We start from the raw sequence: 25,187 nt of genomic DNA on the forward strand, positions 1-25,187 counted from the left end.
GCTGCCCAGAGCGGCACAGGGAACATGGCGGGTGGAAAAGCTGCTCTCCCGGGATTTGGCCTGTCCCCATACGGGGGGCTCAGCACAGGGTGCTGGTGACAGAGCAGCCGGTGTCCCCTGCGGACAGGGTTTGCTTCCCGCAGAGCCACAGCTGTGCCACGCCGTACCATGCCAGGGGAGGTTTCCCCTCCCCACAGTCTCCCCCACTCCCAGCCCCATTATTCCCCAGTTTTTACCACCCCCCCCGCAACCAACCTCTCTCCCCTGTGCGACCTTCTTCGAGTCACCGCGGTCGGCTCTGGCCACAGCCACGAGTGCCACAGCGGCAGCAAAGCCGCAGAGCAGCCACAGCCTCATGGTGCTGTGCGGGGGCACGGCCGCCCGGCTCAGCCTGCCCTGGTGTTGCCGCACAGGCCCCCACCTGGACCTTGGCCCCTGATGTCAGTGGTGGAGGCTGCTCCGGGGCACCCAGCCCGGCGTCCGGCTGCCCACCGCGATCAATTGGAGTGAGCTGTCGCCGCAGGAAGCTGTGGAGAGGAAGGGACCTCAGTGGGGCTTGAGAGACGGGCAGGTGCAGGCAGCACCATCCCGTCTGGACAAGGCATGAGGAAGATCCCCCTCTGCTACCCCAAAGGTTGGGTTGGAGGAAACATCGCCCCAAAACTGGTACCTTGGGTCTCCTCCTCTTCCTCTACCCACCTCTTCATCCCATCCACAGTCCCAGGCATCAAACAACCGGGTCTTGGAGCAGCTACAGGTGTCAAAATCTGCTCTGCACTTGCTGGTGCTGGGATGTGAATGCTGCAGGCAGAATAAGGAGCACCACCAGCAAGGGGAATTAGAGGACGAATTGAGAGAACAACTTCACACAACATCGCGGAAAAGAGAATTGAATTAAGGAGGGACCACACACAGGAGACACGGGGTCTTTAGGAAGTTTGTCTTTACTAAAGAAAAAAGAAATCCAGAGAAGTGGTTACACAGAAGCCAGCATAGAGAGGCTGCCGAGAGACCAGCTGGAAAACATGAGCACCGGCCTCGGTGCACAGCCCTGCGGAACTGGGGAAATAAGTTAGAAAAAACCCTGAGCCAGGAGGTCTCATTGCATTAGATCCAAGGCTATTTGTAGCGAGAAACCATAGAGTTTGTGATTATCAGGAGAATCATCTACCTCTTTGACAAAAAGGAGGCTGCAGGATGATCGGCTGCCTCAGGAAAGGAGATTTTATTGATCATGTGCCACTTTAATCCAAAGCTCGGAGACGTTAGAGCATTTCCAGACACTCAAGCAAAGGAAGTTATTTTCAGAATTATTCTTGGTTCTCTGTAGTTGAGGTCTGGCACTTGGATTTGCAGACTAATGCCAGAACAATTCATCAATCCGTTGAATCCGACTCCTAGTCTTTCATCAGCCCACGCATTTCATCCTGTCATGTAACAGCTCGGTCTGGCTCAAGCTGGGTCTCCACCCTAAGGCTGGGGGCTTCACGATATGGAGAGACCATCATTGCTCCGGAAAACTTCCTCCATGGCCAGTTCCTCCTTCCACTGCAAACCCACCGAAGCATCACATCCCACTCAAGCTTCCAGGCCCTGCTCCCGTCTCGCTGCCCCAAGCAACCTCTCAGCACCTGTATTTCCTCGTGACAAAAGGACTTGGACGTAATTGTTTCTTCAGATAAATACAGAGAGGACTGACATCTGTAAATCATCCCTCCGCTTGCCAAACTCTAGGAGAGCATCTCTTGATCTGGGACATCATCCCACATCACTCATGCCTACTCGATCGATTCAGCCCTTCTCTGTGATGAGGGTTATTTCCTCCGCATGATGCAGTCCCCCAGGAGGGCAGGGACCCTGGAGACATCTCTCCTGACCTCATCTAAATTTATTACTTTGAGTTTTGGGTCAGAGGATTACAGCTGCAGCTGGGTGATTGTAGCCGGGCTTTCCCAGCCTAATCACCCAGATTTCCTGATTTCCAGAAATATTTACTGTTAGGTTGTGCGATTAAAGGCTAATCTCCCCAAACACAAAGGGGCAGAGGAACAGAGACGGGCAGAGGAAGCCAGTCACCTCATCAGTGTGAAGGGAGCACCCCAACTCAGTGACTCCTGGGGAGGGGGACCCTGCTGAGATGGCACCGACGGGAGTTACCAGCTACAAGGACATTTGGAGATGGCGTGAGATTTATCGGGGGATATTGAGGGCAAGGCCCAGAGGCAGGGAAAGGAAGGGATCTTGACAGGCCAAGGGGAATGAGGACGAGAAAACAGAGGGGAGAGGGAATAAAGACGACAAAATGGGTCGGTGAAGCATGAACAGGCCAAGTCGACACCTTTGCGTGTTTCCGTCTGTGCTGACCTGTGTGGCTGGCCATGTCTGTGCCCATCCACCCGTTATGTGCGCGCACCACAGCGGGATTTATGCCAGCGCTTCTGCCGGCTTTTCCTGTTTCAGCATTAACAGCTTCGCCTGCACCCCCCTGGTTACATCCTGCCCCATTATACGTTTCCCTCTTCCATTGCTAGTTTAGGTGGAGGAGAAAACGCCAAACCCCAGGACACAACCACCTCTTAGACAGCACAGCAGCGTTGCGGTGTGAGCACCCAGGGAGGGCCAGGCCAGGCCCCCCTGCCAGGTCCCTGCCTGACCTCAGGGCACACAGCTCACCCACAGTGACATTTTCAGAGGCAATCACCAGCTCAAAGAGACCCAAACCCTGCCTGTTGCCAGCACAAAACTCCCCTGGGGTGCTGGGAGCAGTTATCCCAACCCTGTAGCCATCAATTGTTCGCGACATGCCGATCACCCCGTACGGGCTGGAGACAGCACGGTCCCGATGGATTTGAAGAGGAAGGAAGCCCCCGCCATGGAAGTGCTATGCCTGGGAGTCAAAGCTGCCCGTTAGCCAGGATGTCAAGAGCTCGTCATTGTCCCCTGTGATACCCCAGTACAGCTCCCTCTGCAACGCCGTCCCACTCAGAAGAGGCCTCGAGGGTCAGTGGCTCCCACCAAACAGGCACCGCACTCTCCTTCAGCAGTGCAGGCCCAGAGCCGGGGGCAGCAGGGCTCCGGGGGCAGCAGGGCTCCGGGGGCAGCAGGCAGGGCAGGGCAGGGCAGGGCAGGGCAGGCAGGACACGCACCCCGCACACCCGGGGAGGGGCTCGTTCTGGGCTGGCTCATAACAAACCTCCGGCAGAGCGACCCGGGGCGAGCAGGGGACGGGCTGCGGCGACGGCCCGGTGCCAGGACGCCTCCCCGGGGGGGGTTAACCCCCGCAGGCCGGCCCCGCTCTGCCGCCGGCCCCTCGCCTGCCTTGAGGCCCAGTCCGGCCGCTCCCCCGCCCCGGCGCTGCGTGGGGGAGGCCCGAGCCCGGCACCGACCCCGCGGGCCCGGGGATGCCAACGGGGAGCGGCGGCCCCGGATCGAGCCGCTAGACGGAGCCTCGACCACCCGCTTCCGGCGGAAGCACTAGGCCGCGTCCCGCGGTACCATGGCAACCGCGGCGGAAGGGGTGTGGTCTCACCTCATAAACATCCGCTTCCACACTTCCGGTAGAGGACCCCGCCTTCCTCGTGCCTGAAGCACGTCACGTTCCCGTGACCCGGAAGTTCGGGTCCTGACCGGAACTCCCTGCGCTGCCCCCATCCCACGTGATGACGGCAGGCCACGCGATTGGCTGCTCTCACCGGCGGCGCCATTTTGTGGCGGCCCGGCGCCACTGCTCGGCCACCAGACGGCTCCCCGTCATTGGCGCAGCGCCCCACGTGACCTCGGGGGCGCTCTGCCATTGGGCGGTGACGCAGCCACCGCCCCGGGGACGACCAGGCCCGTGGCGCGTGGGTGGGGGATGACGTGGGCAGGGGCGGCTGGGGGGGCGCTGGGCCGGCAGCTCGCCCCACGGGAGTCACCCCCCCCACCTGTCCTCGGGGGTGCTGGCAGCAAATGGGCTCCGCGGGGGCAGGTGGGCCCCGGGACTGACCGATGACACGCTCCCAAGTGAAGCCCAGGAGAAAATCAGCTCTATCCCAGCTGAAACCAGGACAGTACCCACCCCTTCTTCCATACCATCTACGTCATGCCCAGGCGCTATGTTTTCCAATACATTCCAGTTAATCACCACGACTGTTCATAGAATCCCAGAATCGTTTAGGCTGGAAAAGCCCTTTAAGATCACGGAGTCCAACCGTTACCCCAGCACTGCCCAGCCCACCACTAACCCATGTCCCCAAGCACCACATCTACACGGCTCTGAAATCCCTCCGGGGACGGGGACTCCACCACTGCCCTGGGCAGCCTGTCCCAGGGCTTGACAGCCCTTGGGGGGAAGAAAGGTTTCCTGATCTCCAATCTAAACCTCCCCTGGCACAACTTGAGGCCGTTTCCTCTTGTCCTGTCGCTTCTTCCTTGGGAGAAGAGACCGACCCCCACCTGGCTGCACCCTCCTTTCAGGGAGTTGTAGAGAGTGATCAGGTCTCCCCTCAGCCTCCTCTTCTCCAGGCTAAACCACCCCAGGTCCCTCAGCCGCTCCTCATCAGACCTGTGCTCCAGACCCTGCACCACTTGGTTGCCCTTCTCTGGACACGCTCCAGCCCCTCAATGTCCTTCTTGGAGCGAGGGGCCCAAAACTGAACCCAGCACTCGAGGTGCGGCCTCACCAGGGCCGAGTACAGGGGGACGGTCACTGCCCTGCTCCTGCTGGCCACACTATTGCTGATACAAAATATTACAAATTCATCCCAGTTTTGCTACACTTATAACCAAATTTGGCTTTTCTGATATTACAAGAGTAATCTCAGCCTTGCTGGAATGAGTGTTGTGGTTCCCTGGGCACTGTTGGTCTTGCAAGACTCTTCTCTCCGGAAGATCCCAGTCCCCACTTCCCTCACCCAGGGAATTCAGCTTCCCCGTGATCACCGGCAAAGCCCAGCCATCCATGCTGCACTGCCTGCAGCTGCTGCTGCTTCTCTCACTGGCATCCCACACATCCACCAATTCCTCCTGGCACCTCCCATGGTTCTATTCAGGGAGTTTCACCTCCCCGTCAGGGAGCAGTCTTCTGCTGGCAGCCATAACAGTGTCCCCATTAGAGATCTGCTGAATGGTGCTTTGTTTCAGTAGTTTTAGGAAGGGAGCGCTGCGGGGTTCTGCAGGAAGTCCCCACATCCTTTTCTAAGTGATAGCTGCGAAGTCTCATCAGAAAACCCCAAAGTACTCCTTTAATATTGTACTCTAAATTCTCTCCATTCACTCTGTTTAAATTAATAGTGGGAAACCCCGTAAAGCTGGACACGCTGCCTGCAGAGCAAAGCACTAATGGCAGCCGAGTTCAGCGCCCTGAAGACCCTGGGGGATTCCTCCACATCTGGGGCTGGTGAGGGGCTGCTCCTTTGTTTGTGAGTGCAGCTCGCGTGCTGCTGGACAGACCAGGGATGTGACAACATGAACAATAATTTAGGAGAGTTTAATGAGAAGACAGGAAAGACCGCAGTGATCAGGCACAGCCTGGCCAGAAAACACACTGACCAGCTGCCTGCTCACACATGGCTTCCCATCCTTCCCCCTTCGTTCTGTTTTCCTGTGCTTCCTCCTTTATCCACACTGATGCTTCCCTTGTCCTTTTCCCCAAAGCCTCCCAGACAATCCCGGTTTCCCGAGCAGGTGCTGCATACCGAGTTTTATACCCACCAATACGCCTCCATATGCCTTTCACAGCATTTATCCTCCCAAATCACTTCACTGGGTTTTGCTGCAGGGAAGAAGGTCCTGACTGTTCACCTCGACAGACACAACAGCCACTGCCGACCTGCTGCCAATCAGCTGTCGATCTGAATGATGATGGGCCAGACATCCTTACACTGAGAATAGCCACCAAGCTCGAAGTTCTGGCATACAGAGTCCAACATGTGGTCGACAGTCCGCATCACCATTTTATATTCATCACACAGTGATACATATTTTGAATTAATGAGTTCATGTCCTTTGACATTTTGCTTAGCGTCAGGGCTCCGAATCAGCTGCGCCCTATGCACTTCGTGGTGTATGTATGCCTTGGGGTGTGTCGCTTCCCTCTTCACCTTCACAGCTGCACTGGAGGGTGAGGGTGCAGCCACAGGTTCAAAAGACACCACAGGGGCACAAAGTGCTTTTGACGTTCTCCCTTGGGAGCTGCCCTCCCTCTGAGGCTGGGGATGCAGAGTCTCCTGCTTTGCAGGACGACAAAACGCTCCACACATTCCCTTCGTGGGGTTGTCTTCTGCCTTAGCAGGAGGGACAGTCGCTGAGGCAACACGTTCAGAAAGACAGCCGGTCTTTCCCTGGGGAAACTCTAACCTCTTGTGGGCGCAAGGGTTGTAACGCCACACAATTCGCTTGGCTTTCCTGATGATTCGCCCTATCTGGGATTTTCGCTTTGCCAGCCTGTGAAGCGCAGCCCGAGCCTTACCAGTAAGACGAACAATTTTATTAACTCTGCCCTGATAACGAATCCTTTGCACGTGACAGTATTCGTGGTCCTTAAGTGCCGAGACACCAACTTTACGGTTCCTGCAATAGTCGTGTTCTCTCAGAGGACATGGACGTGGGGCGCAACGCAAGAGCCACGTCTCATTTATCACACAGTAACAGTGGTCTTTCAAAATAGTCTCATTCAGCTCCTCGATAGACAGTTCCCCATTTCTCTGGGAAAATGTCAATTCTCCCAAGGTGCACTGACTACTTGGGGCGCTCCTTTGAAACCTCTCCCCATGGTCACCACGCAGATGCTCCCGAGGATCTGCCTTTCTGTTCTGCTGTTCCATCACTGGATGAAGTGGGAACCCTTTGTGTTGGGTTACGTTTGCTGTGACCCCTTGTTTATCCTCTGCTTCTCGTTCCTTCCCAGGCCAGAAGACCGTCCGTGCCTGATCTTGGCTTTCCACCGTCCCTGATCCTCTGCCAGCCTCCTCTGGCTGCAACTCGCTCCTATCCCCGAGACACCTGAACTTGTTCAACAGTCTTCTAGACCGGAGACGCCACTGCATGCACCGTCCTCCTGCTGAGAGAGGGTTGGGAAGAGTTTGCCTTCTTCCTGGCTGGGGCACTGTGATGGGACAGGAAGACGGGGACCATGCTGAAGGGAGGAATGGGGGACACGTTGACAGCCTGCCCCCAATCCAGTGAGAAAGGGCCATTCTCCCCACTTCAGGGCTGCCCGGGCTCCACATCCCCAGCCTCTGCCTGGATGGACAGGAGAATCAAGCCCTGCCCAGGGACGCTGCCTGTGCAGGGGTGGGAGAAGCCCTGGCAGTGATGACCAGGGGCAGCACAGGTGGCTGGGGACAGGGGCTGGAGCCCACCTCAGACTCTTTGCTCCAGAGCCTGGTGGTGAGGAGGAACCACCAGGGAGAGTCAAGGAGAGACTGGGAGTCAAGGGAGACCAGGACTCACCTTGGCAGGGGTTCTGTGTCCTCTCCTCCAGCACACTGCGCCCGCCAGCACCAGGCCACCAGCCCAAGGGATGCTCCTCCAGCCAGCTCCCGTACCTGTCGCGTCCTGCAGGGAAACCAGACGAATGTCACCTTCCTAGCGGAGGAAACCATTCTGCTCCACAGCCATGGGGCTGGAGGAGGAAGCCCTGTTTGCCACCAGCAGCCAGAAAACCACAATCCTGTTCGCAGGTTACTGAATAGGGGGAGGATTCTCCATGGGTTGAGGGGGATGAGCAGCAGCAGATAATCAGCAACATCTCTGCAGAGCTGCAGCCTTTGCACAGGGAGACAGGCAGCTTCCATTTCCCTTTGACACTGCTACTGCCCTGTGCAGGGAGACTGGCAGGGCCAGAGGGAAATGGGGGAGATGCCTCAAAACAGGCAGCGAAGGGGGGAGGGATTTGGGCAGGAGGGCAAGTGGGAACCCCAGAGACACACTGGTCACAGCTACGGAAGAGGAGCTTGGGGCGGCCTTTGGAATGTGCCGCCACTCCCCATCGAGGTAAGTGGTCCTACGGGGGCTGGATTGTTCCTGCTCACCTAGAGAGGGGCTGTCGGGTCCATCCCACCTCACTGGGCTCTGCGGTGTGCAGACCCATGGCTCTTCCCCACGCTCCATCCGGTATAAAATGTCAGGTTTGGGGCCTGGATAACCTGGAGGTGGAGCAGAGGGTGTTGTTCTAACACAAACTGTAGAGATAAATTGTTAACACAAGAAAATAAAGGTCTTCTCTGTGACATGCCAAGCTGCTCTTCACTGTGACCAGAAGAACTGAAGTTGAAACAACAGTGAAACATGGGGAAAAAAGAGAGAGAGACACTGGAGCTGCTGCCAGTAACAAATTTATTCACAAGGACCAGGGCAGGGCCCTGATGGGAGTATGGGAACCAACTCCCAACTCTGCTGACAGGGTTTCCCAGCGAGGAATTATCTGTTGCTCATCCTAGGGGCAGCTCCTAGGTGTGAGATGTCCTCCCAGGTAATCAGACACGTCCATCCTGTACTGGTGCCAGCAGGCAAGTCCTCTGAAGGGACCTTGCTGGTTCAGGGAACTCTGCTGTCCTGTGATGGGTCTGCTCCCCTGCACCTTGCCTGGTACAGGCTACTCCTGCCCCGCTGCAGCTTGAGCACCCAGAAGAGGGCACAGAGTTGGTGGCCCATGGCCTGGATCCCCCCAGAAGATCCCTGCCTGACCTCAGGGCAGGCAGCTCACCCGCAGTTACATTTTCAGAGGTGGGCATCAGCTCAAAGAGACCCAAATATTGTGCTTGGATTTCCCAAAGAGACTGCAGGACACCAGACTGCAGGTACGCGGAGCAGTTATCCCAACCCTGCAGCCAAAGTTCAAAAGACGCTGATCACCCCTCTAAGTGCTGGTAGCAGCACAGTTCTGATGGAGTCAAATATGACAGAAGCCCCCCCCAGCCGTGCCCCTCCACCCCCCCAGCTGATATCCAAGCCCAGGAGTTAAAACCGCAGGTTTACCCAGGGATGTTAAGAGCTTGTAGTTGTCCAGCATGACGCTGTGGTACAGCTCCCTCTGCCCTTCTGCAATGGTGTCCCACTCTGCGCGGCTCAGATAGACAGCAATGTCCTCGAAGGTCACCGGTTCCTGCCACACAAGGATTGCACCCTCGTTCACACACGGAGGCCCATAGCCGCAGGGGAGAAGAGTTTCACATAGATTTAATTTTCCAGGCGCTATTTCCACCCCTGGGAGAGCTACCAAAATGTGGGATTTGGAACACCAAACAGTGTTTGGACGGTGCTTCCCAGGAGACTGCGTACCCCGAGGAGGGGAATTATGGATCTCCAGAGAACATTTTAACAAGACCTTTTGCATGGAGCTCGGGTCTATTTTCAGGACAGTCCACGGTGACCCCAAAGGTCCCATCCCACTAACACCCTACGGATAGCGAGCGGGTAGGAATGGGCTCTGGCTTCTCTCAGCCGTGTGGCTGTCAAAAAAGAGGTATGACAGGGGTGGGCGGAGGGGGGCAATGTCACAGGGGCGGGGAGCAAGGCAGAGGGTTGGAGGGGGGGCAGTAGCACGGGGGGGGCTGGAGAAGGACAATGTTGTGGAGGGACTGGGCGGAAAATGTCACGGGAGGAGGGAATTCCAGAGAGCGCCATGATGGCGGCTGCTGAGGGGGAGCAGCGGGAACCGCCCCGGAGAGGCGTGAGGGGCCGGGGGGCCGTGCAGAGCCGGGCGTTAAGGGGCCCGGGGGCAGGGAGGGCGGCCCAGCCACCCTCCGCCACGGCCCGGCTCCTACCTGCGTCTGCCCTGCCATGGCGCTCGGGAGGGCCGCTCCCCACCGGGCCGCCGCGTGGGGCATCATGGTGGCGCTTCCGGTGCGCCCGCCGGTTCCGTGCCGGAAGTAGGCCGCGTGACGTGGCGCCCCAGAACCAACCGCGCGCTTGCTGCGCGGGCATCTTCTCCCGCCGTCTCTACCCCACGCGCTTCCGGCCGGAGCCCCGCCCCCCCAGAAGTGATCAGCGCCGACCGGAAGTGTGTCCGGTGTGCACGTGACCTGCCGCCCCCCCAAAGGGGCGGGGCCGGGCCGCGCGCACATGGTGAGCGCGATAATCTCGGCGCCGCCATTTTAAGCACCGCCCTGCTCTCACGTGATCGGCAGCGGCGTCGCCATTGGTCCATCGTGGAAGCCACGGGGTGGAGTTTCTGGGTGGTCGCTTCCGGTGTGGCCTCCTGGGCTGCGGTGCCCCCTCCCAGTCCGGAGCACCCTGAGTTTTACCTCATTGTGAGTTATTTAGCAATCCTAGTCATTATTAGCAATGCTGTTCTATGATAATGATTGCTAATTATTTTCTTTGTGGTACATACCCTCAGTCAGTTCGCAGACGATGTCAGGTTGGGCGGGAGCGTTGATCTGCTGGAGGGCAGGAAGGCTCTGCAGAGGGATCTGGACAGGCCGGATCCATGGGCCGAGGCAACTCTGTGAGGTTCAACAAGGCTCAGTGCCGGGTCCTGCCCTTGGGTCACACCAAGCCCAGGCAACGCTACAGGCGTGGGGCAGAGTGGCTGGAAAGCTGCCCAGCGGAAAAGGACCTGGGGGTGTTGGTCGACAGCCGGCTGAACGTGAGCCAGCAGTGTGCCCAGGTGGCCAAGGGGGCCAACAGCATCCTGGCTTGTGTCAGCAATAGTGTGGCCAGCAGGAGCAGGGCAGTGACCGTCCCCCTGTACTCGGCCCTGGTGAGGCCGCACCTCGAGTGCTGGATTCAGTTTTGGGCCCCTCGCTCCAAGAAGGACATTGAGGGGCTGGAGCGTGTCCAGAGAAGGGCAACCAAGTGGTGCAGGGTCTGGAGCACAGGTCTGATGAGGAGCGGCTGGGGGAACTGGGGTGGTTTAGTCTGGAGGCTGAACAACAGCGCTCAGGAAATGGGCACAGTTCCCAAGCACAATCCCTGCATGTGGTGACACCCTGGCAAGGCCAGGGAGGTATGAGGGCTCACCCTGCCCCAGCGCCTGCTGAGCCACAGCCATGCTTTCACCTTAAAAAACCTGATTGACAGGACCCCCCTGCCATAATCAAAGAATCACAGAATCGTTTAGGCTGGAAAAGACCCTTAAGACCACGGAGTCCAACCGTTACCCCAGCACTGCCCAGCCCACCACTAACCCACGTCCCCAAGCACCACATCTACACGGCTCTGAAATCCCTCCGGGGACGGGGACTCCACCACTGCCCTGGGCAGCCTGTCCCAGGGCTTGACAGCCCTTTGGGGGAAGAAAGGTTTCCTGATCTCCAATCTAAACCTCCCCTGGCACAACTTGAGGCTGTTTCCTCTTATCCTATCGCTTGTTCCTTGGGAGAACAGACCGACCCCCACCTGGCTACAACCCTCAGCCTCTTTTTCTCTAGACTAAACAACCTCAGTTCCCTCAGCCACTCTCTACATGAACACTGAACTCTTTGCCACCTCCTCCTCCTCTTTCACCAGGTTTTCCGGTTATTTTTCAGGTAAAGTTTATGTGGGTTGCAGAGGTCTGCTGTGTGTGGATGGTTTTGCAGAATCCACTGGTTACACGGAGGCAGTGGAAAGGATCCAGTCGCCCCCTCATTCCCTCTGCTCTGGGAATTGGGCCATGTTCTCCCGCTTACGCCTTATCAACAGCTCTGTCTGCACCGTAGCCTCCACTGCACAGCTCCTCTTTATCCCTGTTGCAGCAGGACCACGACTGGGCAAGCCCCAGGCCTGGTTCCATGGGGGATGGTGTTTAACGGCTGCACAATTTTCTTTCCATCTGTGCCCTGCTTGGCCCCTTCCTTGGGTCCCCTAACAGCACGATTGCCACCAGCTCTGCCTTCAGGGAGCAGCCAGTAGATGGACCTCAGGATTCAGTGTTTTCACATGGGAAATGAGGGCATTTTTGAGTGCCCAGCCTTACTGGAGGTGCAGCTACTTCATGAATAGCCTTTATATTTTGCTGTGTGGACACCCAGGCTGGCAACTTTGAAGCCAAAACTTGTTCTAGTAAAAGCCTCTTCAGTCCGCTGAGCCAGGAAAATTGGCAGCCCTGCCCGTGTGTGGAGGAGGAAGACAGAGCTGATGTGTTGGCTGTGGGCACAGAGCTGTGGGGAGAAGAAGTACCCAACTAAAATGCATCCCATAGGGAGGACATGATATTTTCTGTACTTGCCTATTTCTGTGATTATTGTGCAGTTTCTGCTGTTCGACAGCAGAACCGGCTCCTCAGTGTCAGCTGATACAAGGCTGTTTGTTCAGCACAGCTGATTAGCAATTCAGAGAAATCTCTTCCCACACACGTTCTCTCTAACATGCCCTGCCGCGCTTCACAGGCAATGGTTAAACTCCAGCCAGTGTATCAGGAGAAGAAAAACCATAAACATCAGAAGCTGCAAAATTAAAACTCTGGAATAAAATGCACAGGTGCCTTTGGTAAATTATTTTAAATTCTGCTACTATTATTCCAGGGAAAAAAAAGAAAAAGAAAAAAAAAGGTTGTAATACCTGCTTTTAGTGTGTGTGGGTTATGATTTCCATGAATAAGGCTTGACCAATGTTTTTTTCCAAATAAGAACTGCAAGTCAACAGAGATGGAAATTTTGATTGCATTTCCATAATGGTTCTTTAACAAACTCCTTGTTTTCAAGTTTGTTTGTACTGGTAGTACACACCGGGTCTTTACAGGAACATTAACTTCTCATGGTTATCTGCACCCTATGAATATCTGAGTCAAATGAATGAAAAAAGCAGTTCTCTGTCCTGCCTGAGTGTTTGAAGAAGGAAATGCCTTTGTTTTAACTCTAATAAAGTTCTTTAAGCCTTTTTTCTCTAACTTGTCACATGAGTCTTTCACATACTTTCTGATTATTTAAGACATTTTTAATTCTTTGCTTATTTTGCAGAAAGGAAATTAGGAATAGAATAGAATAGAATAGTTCTGTTGGAAGGGACCTATAACAATCATCTGGTCCAACTGCCTCACCACTTCAGGGCTGACCATATCTTGCAGGACTTAGAAATGCAATATTTATCCCAGTTTTTTGTTTTAATTATAGTCTGTTCTGTCTGTTAGTTTTACGATGGTGTTTCCCAGTTGTGACAAAGGCTGTAGCTGGTTCCTTTCACAACTGTTTGTCACTGTGATGCTGAGCCCTGGGAGGCTCAAATGGAGGGCGATCAGTCCCCACTCCCTGGGGAGCAGAGGAGTTTCAGCCCTGCCAACTCAGCAGGCACTGCACTGCAGGGGATGTTGTGGGCCACAGGCAGGGGAACGGCATCCTCCCTCTCCTTCCTGTTTAGGGAGGATGGGCTGGGGGTGAGGAAGGGGAGCTGCCCTTTCTGCAAGCTGAGGTTATCCATGCTTCCCTTCGCCTGCCCTGAGCTTTGTTACCTGCAATGCCTGGAGCTCACTGCATCCATGGAAAAAGCTTGTTCACAGGACCTTTGGTAGAGGGCTCACACCCTGGGCTGGTTTCCCACTGAGCCGCCAGGCTGGACTTTCCCTGGCTCAGGAGGCATCTCCAGCGCCAGCATCAAACACTCCCAGTGCTGTTCTTGGAGCTGCCATGGGCACTGGCCCCGGCCATGGCCCCGCACAGACCCATCTCTTGCCCATTCTGCAGCGGATCCCTCTGGAAGGACCCCTCTCTTTTACCCTGGTGCTTTGCTGATGCTCTCAGCTCTGCGGAGCCTTTTGCCGACCCTCAAGGCATCTGTGGCTCTGCCGAGGTCACTGTAATGCAACTGCATTGCACAGGAAACCCAGATGAACTGGCCTGGAGCTGGGAGGAGATCACTGTTGCCCCCCATGTCCGTACGCATGGGACCAGCACTGCGGGACAGAGCTGAAAGCTCCAAGACACCAGGGAGAGACCCCAGTGCCGCGGGCAAAGGCCCTGCCAGACTTCCCAGGCTGTCTGCATGGGTCTTCCCTCATCTCATATTTTCACTGACCTAGGGAGGAAAACAAAACGTCCCCTGCCCAGCTGACCCCAGCTGCAGCTCCCTGACGGACACCAGAGGCAGGGGAAGGGTGATAGGTCCTGACACCATGCCCTGGGGCAGGGACTGCTTTGGCCTGAAGAACGGTGCAGGTCCCACAGCCACCCTTGCACTCCTGGCCCGGCAGAGAAGGGCTGCCACCGTCTCTTCTCTCCCTTCCCAACCAGCCCTCGTGTCTCTATCACACATGATAAGCAAGCATTTGGTGGCTTCTCCAAGAGCAGTGGCAGCAGCGACTGCATGCACAGCAGTAAATCAGGGCACCCCGGGCTGTGTGTGGCAGCGTGGTAGGACGGTGCCAGGCCAGGAATGGTGGGTTTGAAGTATTTTAGTTTATAATCTCCCTTGGAAATAGTGATAATTACATGAGGACTCCCTGGGCTGGAGAGCAGCATGTGCCTGTGGAGCTCCATGTGCCAGATGGACGTGGACACGCTGGAGCGGGTGCAGTGAAGGGCTGTGAAGATGACTGGGGCATTGAAGCATCTGACAGAGGAGGAGGGGCTGGGAGAGCTGGGACTGTTCAGCCTGGAGAAGAGGAGGCTGAGGGTGATCCTGTCCTCACCTGATGGAGACCAAGTGGTGCCCGGTGCCAGGACGAGAGGGGATGGGCACAAACAGAAACATGTGAAATTCCATTTAAATGTCAGAAAACTTTTTTCGCTTTGAGGGTGACCGCTGGCATAGGCTGCCTGGAGAGGTGGTGGAGTCTCCATCCCTGGAGGTGTCCAAAACCTAACTGGACACAGTCCTGGGCAACCAGCTCTGGGGAACCCTGCTTTTTAGTTGGACTAGATGATCTCCAGAGGTCCCTACCAGCCTCAATATTCCTGTGACTCTGTGATTCATCACTACCATGAAATAAGGAAATCAGGAAAAAATAAAGAAATGCAGCATAAATAAGGAAAATCAGGAAAAAACAGAGCAAGGACAAAAAGAATTATCCCACAACCCACAATTATCCTGCATGGTGTAGCTCTGGACTGCTCCATCATTTTCCTCTCTGCTTTGTATCTCCCTATGTGATACTCCACTTTCTCTTCTGTTAAACTGGGCTCCAAGGTACATGTCGTTGCTGTACCACTTGGCCCCTGTTCTCCCACACCACGCAGGAGACCATCCCCATCAGCTTGACAACCTGCTGCTCCCATTTGGCACCTACTGCTCTGTTGTTGAAGCCACAGTACCTGCTCCCACACCACAGGACGAGGTCCTGGAGTGCTCTGTTGCCTCAATACTGCAGGTAATCGTGCAGAAACATCCCCGCCAGGTCTTATGCATGGGTGAGTAGGATGATCGTGTGCCTCAAAACATCAACACCAAAAGTATCCTGCAGTCTCCGCACGGCCTCCTTGTCTTCCACTCTGAATTGGCCCAGCTCGGTTACCAGCAGCAGCGTGTGGAGGCCCGGTGAGTACAGCCTGACGCAATGAGTAATTTCTTTGTACACCTCACTGATGGCAGTTCTTGGATGAAAAATACCGGCTGTGTCAATGACCGTGATGTCCTTGCCATTGCAGAGCCCTTGCGCTTGTGCACAGCTCACGGTCATCAGCTTGGTCAAACTTGGACTTGAACACGTGTTCTCTGAAGAAGGTGTTCCCAGTGGCGCTTTTCCCTGCTCCACTCTTCCCAACCAGGAGGAGCCTTGTCGCTGAGCCCTCGCCGTCCCCGGGCAGCACGTTGGACAGCCACGGCCACGCTGCATGGACAAAAGCAGATATACACCGACTCCTGTTAGCACCATGGTGCTGCCTGCGCCAGGTCCCTGGGGTGTCTGCATGGGTTGTCCCCCAGGAGGCCCTCCTTGAGGCTGCCTGGGGGGTCTAGGGCAGCTGGGGACACCGGTAACATCCTCCGGACACCCTTGGAGCTCTGTCGCACAGCCTGCTTCCCCTCTCCAGGTCTTCCCACCTGCAAAACAGGCACCACACTGGATTTGTGCAGGCAGAAGTTCAGGCAGGGCAAAACCAGCTCCCTCCCTGCCTGGCTCTTCTGGCTGCCTGGGCATGCCTGAAATCCCTTCCTCCCCGCAAAAAACCTTCCAGCCAGTGTAAAGCTTTGCATGTTTCCCTCCCCTGCACCTCCAGCCTGGTACCTTTGCACTGCCTGGCTGGAGCCAGCGCTGAGGCAGGAGTTCCCCCTTGCAGCCGCAGAGCTCGTCCCTTCTGGTGCCTCTCTGCCGGCGCACAGAGCGAGACAGGGGATTGCCCTTGCCCACGGGAGCAAGGCTTGGCCTGGGGCTCGGGCTCCTTTGTGGGCGAGCAGGCAGAGAGGTGGGGGGTGGCAGAGACCGTGTCCCCTTGGAAGATCTCAGAACCATCAGGAAGTGCCCGTGTGCAGCGATGGCAGCAACAGCCAAGGCCTCGCGCTGTAGCTGGGATGGCACGCAGACCCTTGGCGGCAGCGGCTCCTCCCCACGGCACAGGGCTGCGGGGTGCCGAAGCGCTGCCCGTGCTGCAGGAAGACAGGCCCTAAAAGAGCAGAAGCACACAGCAGACACGGGGGAATGCTTAACAGACAGCCCCCCCCCTTCCTGCCTGCCCCACACCTCACCCCTGTATCATGACCCTGCGCCGACCACAAACCTCCGGCCCGTGGCCGCACGCCTGACATGATGATTGGAAGCAAAAGCTGTGGGGCAGGTAGGACTGGTGTGCCCTGGAGTCCTGGCTCGCTCCCGGTACCTCTGCACGCTGCTGTTGGCGCCTGTGCCGTACTCCCGGTACCTCTGCGCACCGCCGTGGGTGCCCATGCGGTGCTCCTGGTACCGCTGCACGCTGCCGTGGGTGCCAGTGCTGTGCCCAAGCCGGGGCAGAGCTGAGCCCAAGCATGGTTGGGGTGATGCCCCTGTCACAGGGGCAGCCCCAGGGGACGGTTCCCTTCCCAACATTGATCGTGTCGCCACTGTCACCAACCAGGAGGCGCAGCGGAGCAGCCCCACCGCCCAGAAACCATAGCCCTGAGCTTCGATGCCTGCACTGCCAGAGCTCACCAAGGGCGTCCAAGGGCAATGCCTGCTCAGAGCCAGCCAACCCCCCCTGCACTGCTGCAGGCCCCAGCCCCAGCCCAGCACAGGCTGCAGCAGCTCCTGGCCACAGCCCAGGCTGGCCGAGGCCACCACAGCTCCGCCGTCACCGGAGCCATTTCCCACCGCAGAGGAGAGGTGCTCGGCCTCAGGCACCGCTGGGGGCCCTGGGTGCTGCTCTCTGTGGGGTCTCGAATGTCCTGGGCTTCCCCCTCCGGGGGCTTCCAGCTGCCTGCGGCTCCGCTCACCTGGCAGGATGTGGGTGCCCCGGCCAGGTGCAGCGAAAGCACCGAACCACACAGAAATGGGGAAGAGGCAGAGTTTCAGCCCCTGTTACTGGAAACCAAGTGGGTGGGAAGGAGAAAGTGAGACCTTGCCCATACACAGGATCCCAGTGCGGCCATGCCGGGGCAGTGACGTCCTGCCGACGGGGCAGGTGTCCTGTCCTGTGACACCGGGGTTCTCCCCTGAAACCTCCCTGGGGTCTCAATGTTTGTGACTTCTGCCTCCGTGGGGATGTTGCCCTGTTCCCATCCACACAGGCGTGACCCACCCATCCTGCCTCTCCGTGGTCCCCCGCCTCCACGGCTTGCTGGGACCTGCCACGGGGACGTGGCCACGTCCAGATGCTCAAAGGTGCCAAGGCACGCTGGCACCCTCCCTGGTCCCCAGCGCCTGCCTGGGCCCACCCTCTGGCCTCATGCTGGTACCTGGTGGCCCCAGTACCTGTCTGCCGGGGCACCGTGGGCCCGGGGGGCAGCACCGGCCACAGAGCCCCCGGAGTGGAGCCACAACACTCGGTGTCGGCATGGGGATCGGTAGGGCTGGAGCATGGGGACATCGGGACACTGGGTGTTCAAACACAGGGACACGGGGACGTTGGGACCTAGGACACAGCGACATCGACATCACGGGTGTCAGGGACATTGGGGCCCGGGACATGGGACACTGGGACATGGGGTGTCGGGGACATTGGAACTCAGGACACAGGGACGTGGGGACCCAGGGACCTCAGAGCCTAAGGAATCCAGGGACTAAGGGATCCCAAGGATCCAGTGACTCCAGAGATCGAGCAAGGACCAGGTGGTCCCAGAGGACCAGAGATCCCAGGGACTTTGGGGACCCCAGGGCATGGGGCTGGCCCCCACACGCACGCACAACGCAGGGTGCCAGTGCTGCGTGGGGGCCCTGTTCCGCTGGTGATTTTCCCCGCCGGCAGCACGCGTGCTCTGTGCAGGCAGCTGCACGAGGGCAGGAGTTGGGCGAAGGGGAACCGCTGCCATAAAACCAGCGAGGGTGGCAGAGGCAGAGTCCGGCAGCGACGAGGGACATGACAGGGATGGGAGGTGCTGGGCTGGGGCTGTGCCGGGACAGTGACCGAGCTGCCTGGGTTTGTGGGGCAGAGATAACCGTAGGGCACCGGGACGTGCTGGAAGGGAAGCCTCGTGCCCACCACAGCCTGTGCGCCGACAGCAGAGCTTCAGCCAGGCTCCCCACCCCGACAGCAAATGCCCCGTGCCTGCCGTACAAGCTGTGCCAGGAACCCCCTCCAGCACATTATCCTTGAAACGCAGCGACGAGCGGTACTCCGGCAGCACCAAGCACGAGAAGGGTTTCCCGGGTGCTTGGGGCCAGCAGCACCCAAGGCTGGGTGCAGTGGGGGCTGGTGGCGATGGCCGAGCTCGTGGCACAGCCCAGGCTCGCCATGCTGGCCAGTAGTGCCGGCCCAAGCCCATGGAGCGGTCCCCAAGCTCGCGTACGGCTGACGTTGGGGGTTTCCCTGCTCCTGGCCACCGCCCGTCCCAGTTACATCCCTCCCTTGGCACGGTGGAGGTGCGGCACATGTTCCACCGATCCCCGGTGCAGGATTTGGCCGAGCCCTGCCAGGTTTGCGAGCAGCCTGGCAGTGCTCCCCATGCTCCACAAGTTCCCCGCGAGATGGAGACGTGGGATTTTCCAGGCTTTAATTCATTTAATGATACACATCAAAGTACCTGCATTTCCACACAGCAGCGGCAAGGGAAGCAGTGGGGGGGGATGGGGCAGCATGGGGGGGAGGGTCCCTGTGCCGGCACCCGCACGGGGCTTTGCTTCTCGTCTGAGGGTACTGGAGCCCAGGGGAGGCTCGTGGGCAGCGCAGCGCTGGCCAGTAACCCGCAGCTGACACTGAGACAGCCCTGTAGAGAGTGGCACGTTTTGGGGAAAAATCCCTAGGTTTGGAAAATGCTTTTCGGCTGCTTGTTGTTACCCACGCAGAGCATCCCGCCCGGGGCTGGGCAGCGCTGCCGGTGCCACTGGCGGTGCGGGGCGAAGGCCGGGGTGCCACGAAGCACCACATGTCCCCCCACGGGGATGTTCACCCCGGAAGCTCGTCCTGGAGCCCTCGGCTGGCGTAGGGCATCACACGAGGGGTGACATGAGGGTGCGGGGGGATCTGCAGGAGGGAGCCCCGGCCCAGCTCCCTCAGGAGCCAGCAGCGACCGGGACATTGCCGTCACTGGGAGCCAGGGCCGTGCCACGCGCCGGTCCCTGCCTGCAGCCGCTCGTGCCCGGCACGGAACAGAAGGGCGGTTTTCCTGTCCCAGCTGCGGCTTACCTCTCCCAGCCGGGCTCCAGCTCTCCGCCGCGGTTTGGAGTCGGCACATCTCCAGAGCGGAGCCCTCCCACCTGCTGGGCACTCGTGGTCCTCCCCACCGCCCCAACCCCGCAGCGGGTGCTCCCCGCCACCTCTGGGTTGTCCTTCAGCTCCTTGCCACCGGCACTGCACCGGGACCTCTGCGCTGCCTGGGCTGGGGGTCTCTGCCTCGCCGCAGCGGGGTGCAGCTCCCCGCCTCGCCGCAGTCCCTCCTCCGTGCCGGAGCTGCTGCTGGTGGGGAAGCAGTGTCCACCCTTGAGCTTTATGTTTTATTTTATTTTTATTTTGCGTGATTTCTGCGCCGGCGGGGGCTCTCCTCTTCACGCCCCTCTCCCCGGTGTTGCCCACGGCAGCGCGGTGGTGCAGCTCCTTCCCCACAAAACGTGGCGTGTGGCCGGCAGCTGACGGCTGCTGAGATCCGGCTCCGCTCTGGCAGTCGCAGCCGTCATTCCCTGGGCGAGCAAGCAGAGCAGAGGTTACCCCGCGCCAGCACCTGGCACACCAGCCATGCCGGGTGGCGAGTGGGTTCACCACGCCGGACCGCAGCCACAGCAGGGCAGGGGGACATGTGAGGGTGCCCTGGGAAAACCTCCCTCCTCTTCCTCCTCCTCCTCCCTGCTCTCTCGCCCTGGCCTGGGGGGTTTAAGCTATGGCACCAGGCTGCACCGCCACGGTGCTGGTGAAAGGGAGGAAGGGCTCCCAGGGAAGCACGCTGGCTGTGCGAGGCTCCTCCTGGCATGGGGGACGGGAGGGCCTGAGGGCCCTGGTGCTGGCGGGACTGGCCTCGTGACTGTCAGGAGAAAAACCCCAGGAGAAGGACGAAGGACGAGGGGCGGGAAGCGGGTGACGATCAGGGCCGGGGGGGTTCCCAGGCCAAGCCAGGGCTGCTGCACCCAGTCACGGCTGCCTTTGTGGCCAGCTGGGCTCTGCAGCCCAAGCAGGCGTGCCAGCGGCTCCCCACGCCGTGCTGATGGGGCCGTCCCGTGGCCTAAAACCCCAGGGAAGTGACTAGTGACCCCCAACTCCCCCAGGACAGAATTCCCCATTGCAAGAGGGAGAGCAAGTGGGGCGCCGGGGACTCTCACAGCGCCTCGAAGGGGAACCATCTGGAGGGGGGGGCGCAGGGGCAGAGCCCCGAAGGCAGGGGGGCGGCGTGGGCACCACCGGGACCTGTGCTTGGAGGGAGACCAGCGCGGGCAGGGGGTGCCGAGGCGGGGTGGAGGGGCTCACGTGAGGGCGGCCTCGGCCCCGTGGGTGCGCTGGTGCGCGGTGAGGTTGACCTTCTGGGCAAAGCTCTCGCCGCACTGGGCGCAGGAGAAGGGGGTCTCGCCGGTGTGGGTGCGCCGGTGGATCTTCAGGGAGCCCTTGTGGCTGAAGCTCTTGCCGCAGTCGGGGCAGGCGAAGGGCCGCTCCCCGCAGTGGCTGCGTTGGTGCGTGGCCAGGCTGCTCCGGCAGCTGAAGCCCTTCCCGCACCGGGCGCAGGCGAAGGGGCCGCCGGCCGCCTCATGCGGCTCTGGTGAGCGGCTGCCACCGGGCTGGACCTCGGCGGCGGTGCCGGGCCGGTCCTCGGAGTGGGTGCGCTGGTGGTTGAGGAGGAAGCGCTGCTCGCGGAAGCGCTTCCCGCAGCGCTGGCAGGAGAAGGGCTTCTCGCCGCTGTGGATGCGCTGGTGGGTGAGCAGGTTCTGCTTGAGGCTGAAGCTCTTCTGGCAGACGCCGCACTGGTAGGGACGCTCCCCGGTGTGGATGCGCTGGTGGATGATGAGGTTATGCTTGAGGCTGAAGGCTTTGCCGCACTCGGCGCAGATGAAGGTGCGTTCCCCGGCGTGGTGCTTCTGGTGCCGGGCGAGGCTGGGCTGCTGGCCGAAGCATTCCCCGCAGAGGATGCACTTGAACTCCTTCTCCTCCTCCTCCTCCACCTGGCTGTGGATCACCAGCGCCTTCTCATCCCCCAGGCCCTCCTCGCCGCCCGAGAAGGCGAAAGGGTTCTCGCCCGTGGGCGAAGCCAGGTCCGTCATGGGCACCCGCTGCTGGGCTCACGGCGCCTGCATCCCTGGGGAGCGCAGACAGGGACGGCTGCAGCTCCCGGCACCAGCCCCGGCACCTCGGGGAACTGGTCGGACCGGGGCGTGCCGGGACTGCCAGCACCCGCCGAGCCCCTCGGGTGCTCCCACCCCCCCCCCCCCGTGTCCGTGTTCCCTGCCGAGCCCCGGCTGTGCCGCGCCACCCGCGTCTCCCCTAAGGGGCCGTGAGGAACCCCGAGGAGGAGGGTGCCGGGGCCGGGCCTCGACCGCGGCGGGAAGGCGGGCGTGTGCGGGGCCGGGACCTCGTGGGCCGGGGCTGGTTGGGCGGGCAGCTGCCTGCGAAGTCCAGGCAGGGTACGGGCAGCTGCCCCGGGGGGGGGGGGGGGGGGGGCTTTGGCCGACGGATGGGGTGGGGGTGGGGGGGGCCGCGGACGGACACCGGGGACCCCCCAGCCGAGGCCCGGGACGGAGCCGGGCTGCGCCGCAGTGCGCCGGGCCGGAACGAGCCGAGCCGAGCCGAGCGGGCCCGAGCCCAGCCGAGTCGGCCCGAGCCCAGCCGAGCCCAGCCGAGCGGGCCCGAGCCCAGCCGAGCGGGCCCGAGCCCAGCCGAGCCGAGCGGGGCCGCGCCGCCCTTACCTGCCCCGGGCGCCGCAGGTACGGCCCCGGTGCGGCCCGATGCGCTGGGCCCGGCCCGGTCTCGGGCTCTCCCGGCGCATCCCGACCCGGCGGGTTCCGCGCGTGTCCGCGGCGCTTCCTGCACGGAGGGGGGCCGGGCCGGGCCGGGCCGCAGCCGCCGCGGGGCCGCGCAGGGGCCGTGCGGGGCGCAGTGTGGGGGGGGGTCCCCGTCCCCGCTCCCCCGCCCTCCCGCCCCCCTCCCGGGGCTCCCGGTCCCCCCGGTCCCCCCGCCCGCAGCGCATCCCCCGGCGCTGACCTGCCCGAGCCGCCGCCGCGCCGCGTCCCTCTGGCCCCGCCCGGCCCCGCCCGCCCGGCTGACGCACCGGCGCCCGCCCGCGCCCATCACCGCGGCCTTGCGGCGGCTCCGCCCGAAGGGGACCGGAGAGGCGGCAGGGCCGGGCCCGGCAGCATCGCATCCCCCCGGGCAGCATCACCCCCCAGGCAGCATCACCCACCCCCCCCACCCCCGGTCAGGACGCCCACCCTGCCCGGGGACCGCCGCCCCCCCCCGCCAAGGCTGCTTGCCCCCAACCCACAGACACGTCACCCCAGCCCGGGGCCCAGGATCTGGCCCAAATTGCCCCAAAACCAGAGGAACCGGCCCCGTTGCCCAAGCTGGGGTGCAGGAGTGGGAACGGTGGGGCCGGCAGGATGGGGAGCGCCGGGGACCCAAACCGGAGGGGTCCCAAACCACGGCCCCCGCCGGACCCGGGCGCTGCCGTTGGCACACGGGGCAGTTCTGTGACCCCGGTGTGTGTTTGCCCCAGGACAAGAACAAGCGAAGCCCCTTGGGTCCTGCCCCCCCGCAGCCCCCCGTGCCCTCACCTCCTTGAACTCCTGGGTGTCCCTGGGGCAGCCAGGGCCAGGGCTGCTCGGCCACGCACCCGGCTGGCGGCACACGGCGCCCACGGCGCCCGCGGCTTGCTGAGCACATGGGCTCTGAGCCTGCGGGTGACTCCGGTGGGTGGGGAGGCTGCCAAGGCTGCCAAGCCCCTGTGCCGCGGTTTGGGGCCATTTGCACGGGGAGGAGCCCCCCTTGCGCTGGCCGGGCTCCCTGGGTGCCGGGGGACCCTCATCCGGCACACGGTGTGGCCACCGCGGCTGGGTCCGGGGCCAGGACACCCCGGTGATGCCGAGTCACCCCGGGCCATGTGGAAGCAGTGGCTTCTCCCAGACTGGGACAGGCTCGTGTGCGCCGGGATGGCAGGGCAGCCCGTGCCAGCAGGGAACTGCCCTCCGGCAGGACCGGGGGGTCTCAATGGATCCCCCCACCAGAACAGGGAGCTGCAGCCAGACAGTGCCGGAGCGAGAGTCACCAGCCGTCCTTGGGAGCACCGGGACGTTTCGCTGACAACACAGGAGATGTGATGGTGACCCCGGCACAAAGCTGGCTGTGTCACTGGTTCCCGAGCCACCGCTGTGACCGTTGTGCGGACCCCGCTGTGCAGAGCCCAGCACCCTGCCTGCAGCACCGGCACAGATTTGCCCCGTGATTGCAGGGATGGGGAAGGGAGCGGCCAAGCCCGTGGCTGGGCACCATGGGCCGTGCAGTGCCCACCTCGGGGGCCATGCTGGTCCTGGGCTCCTGGCACAGCCGGGGACAAGGCATTTCTGCCCGTTGTGGTCCCACGGCATCCCCAGCCGCCCCAGCGGGGCAGCCGGCACTGCCGGGAGCTTGTGCCTGCTGCGAGCACCTCCAGGCCGTAACTAACCCTGGAGCTGCACAGACCGCGGTGTCCTGGGGATGTTCAGTGGCCGCAGAGGACGTTGGAGGGCACCGGGCCCAGCACAGGCAGCGTGGCACAGCTGGGGACAGCCCTGGGCACCCAGCAGCCGTTCTTGGCACAGCAGGTCTCCGCAGGCTGCAGCTTGCCAGTGCTCGGCAGCCGGGCAGCGTGCTCGGCTGAGATGCCCATCGGCAGAGATCACTATCGCTCCATTGCCTGGACCTGCTGTGCCAGGGCCGGGCGATGCCAAAACACCGGCTCCGTCCACGCCTGCCTTCCCAGAGCCTCTGCCGAAGCCTGGACCTGGCTGCTGGAGTTGCCGGGGGGCAAGTGGGGACGTGTCCCCTTCCTGAGGTGACCATGACCGTGAGTGTTGGAGCTGGCTGGGGGGACAGCTGGCATGTGGCTGGGAAGCCACCGAGCTGGTGTCACTCCTGCTCCGGTGGGAGGTGGTGAAGCCGGGGGCTGCCATGGGACAGGGCAGGGGACATCCCTTCCTGAGTGGTGACAGGGCGATGGCAGGAGGCTGCTGCGGCTCCCACATTCCCACCAGCACACAGTGAGTGGCACAGCCAGGCACAGCTCGGGGCAAAAGTGCCTGTGGCCCCGGGCGCAAGGGATGGGGTTGTGCCGGTGCCGAGGGGCCGGGGAGACCCATCCTCGTGGCAGGACCCCCCGGCGCGGTTGCCGCTCCGAGGTGTTGGTAGGAAACCTGGCCAGGCGAAGGGTGCCCGGCTCCGGGGACCGGCACCGGCAAGGCAGAGCCGTCCTGCCGCCAGCGGCACGAGGAGCTGTTGGAAATGGCTGGATTCATCACCGCTGCTGAACCGAGCGGTCCCAGCAGCGGCTCTGGCAGAAGCGCAGGGCTGCGGGTGTTCGCTGGCCCAGGGTCTGCCCCTCCCCACACCTTCCCCCCAGCACCACCCAGGTTCGGGCCAGGAGGAGGGTTGAGGGAGCCGCGCTCTGTGGGACGAGGGGAGCCCGGGGCCGGTGACTCTTTGGCAAAGGATTCCTCCCCGGAGGGGTTCGTCAGTGGACGTCACCGGTAACGAAGCCTGACGCAACCCCAAGTGGGAACTCTCCTGCCTCCACAAACTCCCAGAGCCTCGGCCATGGCTGCAAACAGAGGCCCCATGCCC

At 60.9% G+C, this 25,187-nt stretch overlaps 2 protein-coding genes and 1 pseudogene across 5 annotated transcripts; all 3 read right to left on the reverse strand.

The window, feature by feature from the left end:
• Positions 1-5,451: 5,451 nt before the first annotated feature.
• On the reverse strand, positions 5,452-10,046 carry LOC104631685 (uncharacterized). Of its 2 annotated transcripts, none has more exons than XM_075746966.1 (5): positions 9,747-10,046; positions 8,959-9,085; positions 8,013-8,126; positions 7,432-7,536; positions 5,452-7,039 (listed from the first exon to the last, which is right to left on the reverse strand). In XM_075746966.1, the coding sequence occupies exons 1-5, from the start codon at positions 10,044-10,046 to the stop codon at positions 5,820-5,822; spliced, it is 1,866 nt and encodes a 621-aa protein (XP_075603081.1). In that variant the 3' UTR covers positions 5,452-5,819. The 2 variants fall into 2 exon arrangements, with proteins under 2 accessions (XP_075603081.1, XP_075603080.1); XM_075746965.1 differs by having other exon boundaries at positions 5,452-7,084.
• Positions 10,047-13,055: 3,009 nt separating this feature from the next.
• LOC104635612 (GTPase IMAP family member 3-like) lies at positions 13,056-18,697 on the reverse strand (annotated as a pseudogene).
• Positions 18,698-18,940: 243 nt separating this feature from the next.
• On the reverse strand, positions 18,941-22,681 carry LOC142600656 (uncharacterized). Of its 3 annotated transcripts, none has more exons than XR_012834256.1 (3): positions 22,578-22,681; positions 20,796-21,675; positions 18,941-20,077 (listed from the first exon to the last, which is right to left on the reverse strand). XR_012834256.1 is itself a non-coding variant. In XM_075746987.1 (3 exons), exons 2-3 carry the CDS (start codon positions 21,638-21,640, stop codon positions 20,071-20,073), a joined length of 792 nt encoding a protein of 263 aa, XP_075603102.1. In that variant the 5' UTR covers positions 21,641-21,675; positions 22,578-22,681; the 3' UTR covers positions 18,941-20,070. The 3 variants fall into 3 exon arrangements, 2 of the variants coding, with proteins under 2 accessions (XP_075603102.1, XP_075603103.1); XM_075746987.1 differs by having other exon boundaries at positions 20,856-21,675; XM_075746988.1 differs by lacking the exon at positions 22,578-22,681 and adding an exon at positions 22,283-22,474 and having other exon boundaries at positions 20,856-21,675.
• Positions 22,682-25,187: the final 2,506 nt, after the last annotated feature.

This window comes from Balearica regulorum, chromosome 2 (assembly GCF_011004875.1).
Source record: "Balearica regulorum gibbericeps isolate bBalReg1 chromosome 2, bBalReg1.pri, whole genome shotgun sequence".
Taxonomy (NCBI): Eukaryota; Metazoa; Chordata; class Aves; order Gruiformes; family Gruidae; genus Balearica; species Balearica regulorum.